The sequence below is a fragment of the Sinocyclocheilus anshuiensis genome, unplaced genomic scaffold (genome assembly GCF_001515605.1).
Source record: "Sinocyclocheilus anshuiensis isolate Anshui unplaced genomic scaffold, SAMN03320099.WGS_v1.1 scaffold450, whole genome shotgun sequence".
NCBI lineage: Eukaryota > Metazoa > Chordata > Actinopteri > Cypriniformes > Cyprinidae > Sinocyclocheilus > Sinocyclocheilus anshuiensis.
Genome location: NW_015546056.1, coordinates 789066 through 794065, shown reverse-complemented (window position 1 = coordinate 794065; position 5000 = coordinate 789066). Strand labels below are relative to the sequence as shown.

Below are 5000 nucleotides of genomic sequence, written 5' to 3'. Positions count from 1 at the left end.
CAGTCTGTCTCCGTGGCACGTTCGCCCTGGACTCGGTCCAGATCTGCCGTGGGAAAGCATTGGTTTCGGGTCAAGCGGTTCACTCCCAGCCTGTGCATGCGCTGCTCTGCAGGACGGCCACGTTGCGGAAAGCCTTGCGACTTTATACGAGTGGTCGGAAAGGAAGTCGCATAGAAAGACGCAGGTTCTAAGAGGAGGCCAGTGTCCCTGTGTCAAAGCGCTTGGTCCTTCCAAAGGCCCTGCCAACAATTTAAAACATTTGCATGTATTCCTTCCTACTGAGTCGTTGAAAAAATGTCCATGTTTTCTCATCCTTATGCATGGTTTTTAAAAATAGTGGGAAGATATTTTTGTACATCCACTACTGTTCAAAAGTTGGGTCTGCATGATGTTTTTAAAAGACCTCATCTAGGCTACATTCATTTGACACAGTAAAAACAGTAATATTGTGAAATATTTTTACAATTTCAAATAGTTATGTTCTATTTGAATATATTTTAAAATGTAATTTATTTCTGTGATGCAAAGCTGAATTTTCAGCATCATTACCTCAGCCCTCAGTGTCACATGATCCTTCAGAAACCATTTTAATATGCTGATTTGCTGCTCAAGACACATTTCTTATTATTTTTAATGTTGGAAATGTTGTTGTGCTGATTAATATTTTTGTGGAAACCATGCATAAACATTTTGTTCAGGATTCTTTGAGAAACGTAGTTAAAAAGAACAGCATTTATTTGAAATATACATTTTTGTAAAATTATAAATGTTTTTATCGTCACATTTGATCAATTTAATGCATTCTTACGGAATAAAAGTATTTTAAAAATCCACAAATTTTGAACGGTACTGTACCTCCTGAACTGACTTGAGCTAAATAATGACACTATCGTCTTTCAGAGCTGCTGTTCAGCAGAATATGAATGGTCTCCACAGTTGAGTTTCCATAATTGATTCTGCTCTTTTTCCTGTTTACGTCTGTGAAGCTGCGTTGACACAGTCTGTATTGTATAAAGCGCTATAGAAGTAAAAGTGACTTGACATTCTTGTTATTTTAATTTATGAAGCAATATATATGCTACTTATAGAGCAGGTTCATATTGCCAACTAAAGTCTAAGCATTCACCATTAGTAACTGTTTGTTGTGCATAACACAATGCACAAATTTATGATTTGCTTGGCACACAGAAAGAGTTTGGTAGGGTGTTTTGCATTGAAACTTTTGTGTTTAGGTTTATTAGGTTCTTATTTAACTAATTCTCTTTGTTTTTCTTGTTTCTTTGCTTTCATATATGACAAAAAAAAGGGGTTTGCAGTGGAGATGTAACCAGGTGCAAATTTTGTAATAAAACTAATGCAGAACAAAGTTTGAGTGGGGAAACAGAAAATCACTTATACAAAGAGTGCTTCTCAATGTATATGCATGTTAGCTCTGAGAAATATACAATCTATAAGACTGTGTCTTAAAATATAGAAATGTTTTTTTATGGTCGTTTGATAAATGATGGAAGCTCTTAGAAAAGTTCAAGTGATTAGAAAAGAAAGAGACAAATAAGTGGTGAAAGCACAGTCACGAGGCAGCTCCAATCCAGATCAACACTTTTTTTCTCCTCTACACACTTTGAAAAGACTCTAATTACATGTTAACGTCAAGGTGGACAGAAGCCACTCCACATCCAGCATCTGATTAGGGAGCAATCTGGGACACCTGGCCCGGCTGAGGAGCACCGTAGCTGTGTTCTTATCTCCTCTGTCACCCCTAATGGGGTTCAAAATGTCCTAATAGCTGCTCCGGTCATCCTTAATAGAACCAATCCAATAAGGCTCTTTTGAATCGTATAACTCAAACATGCATGCGAAATGCAATTTGTCTCAAATGTAATTTGACTCAGGAGGGCTGGCAACCTCAGTATATATATATTGTTGTTTGCTGTGCGTGGACAGTCTGTATTTGTGGACCTGTGTTTGTAAGCAGTACCTCTGCTTAGCAAGAAAGAGACAGATAAATGAAAGCTAAAAGGCAATTAGGTGCAGCATGTTGAGAAAGTAAAAAAAAGTGAGAGGAGAGCAACTACGACTGATGTATATATGCTATGTTTTTGTTATGTTATATAAATTCACTATAATATTGAAATATAATAATAATAATAAATAATATTATTTAATATTATTATTATTAATATTATTTAACTGAAGATATTGTTTGCAGTGTTTTTTTAAGTATAATCAGTGGATAACAAAGGAAAAACAGCAAACAAGTGCCCAGATATCTTACAAGTTAAAATATAACGTTTTTTTTTTTGTTTAATATTTTTTTGTGAATGCAAAATTCCCATTCTATTTATTATGAGTGTATTATTCTAAACTGTGGAAACAGTAATATTACTTTTCTCTCTTTTTTTTTTAGAAACATTTAATTTGCAAAAAACGAAATCCAAATCCAACCCCCAAACTTTATTATTAAATAAAATAAAATACAAATATTAAAAAAAATATATAAGCACTATTTAATAATGTTTAGATTAATACTGCAAAAGTTAAAAAGTTTGAGGAGAGTAAGATTTTTTTTGTTTTTTTAAAGAAGTCTCTTATGCTTACCAAGGCTGCATTTATTTGATCAAAATATTACAATTTAAATGAACTGCTTTCCATTTCCATACTGTTTTTTTTATTTGAATATATTTTAAAATGAATTTTATTCCTGTGATCAAAGCTGAATTTACAGCATCATTACTCCAGTCTTCAGAAGTAATGGCCTTCTAATAGGCTGATTAACTGCTCAAGACACAAGTTTCATATTATTATCGATGTTGAAAACAGTTGATATTTTTGTAAAAACTATGATACAAACAATATGATACAAATATTTTAAATGTAAATCTTTTGTAAAATTATAAATGTCTTTACTGTCACTTTTGATCAATTTAATGCATCCTTGCGGAATAAAAAGTACTAATTTCTAAAACGATTGACAGGCAAAGACCATTTCTGATTGGCTAAGAAAGTGTGCGCCATTTTTTTTTTTTACAATCTGGACACCTATTTCAGTAATATCTGTCATGTAGTAGGAACAGTTTATGCATGTTATTCTGATTAAACTGCTTTTCAACAAAAGGTTTAATTAGACAATGCACAATGAACGGGATTCAGGGTATTATGAGACCACTGGGAAAAGAGGTCAATAGCTTTATGCATTCAGAAAGAAAGCAAGTGCGAATGTGTATGCGTGTGTGTGTCTGTGTATGCACATATAGACATGTAGCTGTGAAGTAGCAGATATCAGATAGCAGTTGCACACAGAGCGTGTGTTTAAGGCTGACTTGTTCTGTGTTGAAGGGTTGAAACAGTAAACCTCGCCACCTGTGCTGACCTGATCCACCGCTCTTTCTCAGAAGCCGACCCCAGCTCCTGCTTTCTAACCACACTCTCTAATCCTCTTCTCATGGCACCGCTTGATGCACGCAATGGCAAGGCGATGTTAGGAGTGTGTGTTGAGTGTAGCAGTCATATGATTATACATGTGGATGGGATTTTCTTTTCTTAAATATGGTCAATTATTTCCCAATAATACATGCTTGAAGTGTGAAAGAGAGAAAATGTTTCCGGTCATCTCACACAAGGGTGCAAATGAATGACACGTACGGTTCTGGTGGCTTTTGGTGACGCTGTCGGAGTCCAGAGCATGATAGAACTCATACGCCGACCGGCCCAGAAGATCTTCAGGACTGTAACCCATCAACTCAGTAACTCTGGAAAAAGTGAGAGGCAATTAACATTACAAACACACACACATTAACACACACACAACTGCACGAAAGCTCTCAGATATTTTCTTTGATCTGCACAAGCTTAGTATTTTTAAGCCAATTTAATAATTATCCATTTCATGTGATTTGTTTGGCTGATATCAAGAAGTGGCGTTTCAGAGACCTCGTGTTTGCTGAGGGTGAATATTTAGAATTTATGAGCCATAATCTAACATTATATATTTAAAATCTATTTTCTTTAAAGGATAATATATGACAGAACACTGAAAATATGATTTTTCAAAATTGTAAATAAAGATTACTGGAGTAAGATTTATAAGAAAAATACCAATTCAAATTTTACACTTCAAACTTTTGTTTAATTGAATGTGTTACTTGCGATTTCTATGTCATTTATTAAATTTACTAGCAATTTCAGATTTTTTTCAGGGTAGACTGAGAAAATTTGGCACTGGCCATTTTAAATTTATAATATTTAGTAATATTATCAATTTAACTGAACAAAATGTAGACCAAATAACCATAATGATGCTATCCTCCTCTATAGCCGATTATACTGAAATTGAATTCATTTCATAATTGATGAATTTTACATTATAAAATACACAATAATTGTCGTTAATTGTGACGACTTCAAATATTAAATTAAACATGCTGAAGGGAAAGTGAGCTCTATACTAACAGCTATCATAACTATCCTATAAATATCCAATTAAATCAATATAAAATATAATACAATTAATTATTTTTAATAAAATAGTTTTGACAGAAAAATTGCTTGGTAAACCACACTAAAAGTCATTGCTAATAATAATAATAATAATAATAATAATAAAACAACAACTACGAAAAAATGGTCTCATTATGTAAAACTAATTTATTTCTACATTACAGTTCTAGTTACTGTGATAATGTGTTTAAGCCCTCTCCACTGTCATTTTGTGTAATGGTTATGTGATTTTGTGTAATGAATGTGACATGAGTATTATTTAGTTCTGAAAGTGTATGTTTAGTGCATTGAGTTGATCCTTGTACTGAAGTTACATAACAGCAGACAGCTGCAGATCACTGACTCTGTATGCAGGAGTATGTGTCTGCAGGCCTCGGTTCATTAAAGAGCCTTCTGTTCACCAGTCATTGAACTAACTGAGCTGATGAGGCACAAACACACACACACACACACACACACACACACACACACACACACACACACACACACACACACACACACAC

At 33.9% G+C, this 5000-nt stretch overlaps 1 protein-coding gene across 1 annotated transcript in view; it reads right to left on the bottom strand.

The window, feature by feature from the left end:
* LOC107699276 (endothelial PAS domain-containing protein 1-like) overlaps window positions 1–5000 on the bottom strand; it is a 26678-nt gene that overhangs the window by 8931 nt on the left and 12747 nt on the right. Inside the window, exon 7 of the mRNA XM_016500488.1 lies at window positions 3643–3749. Within this exon, the coding sequence (XP_016355974.1) occupies window positions 3643–3749 (107 nt within the window). The remainder of the gene's footprint in view (window positions 1–3642; window positions 3750–5000) is intronic.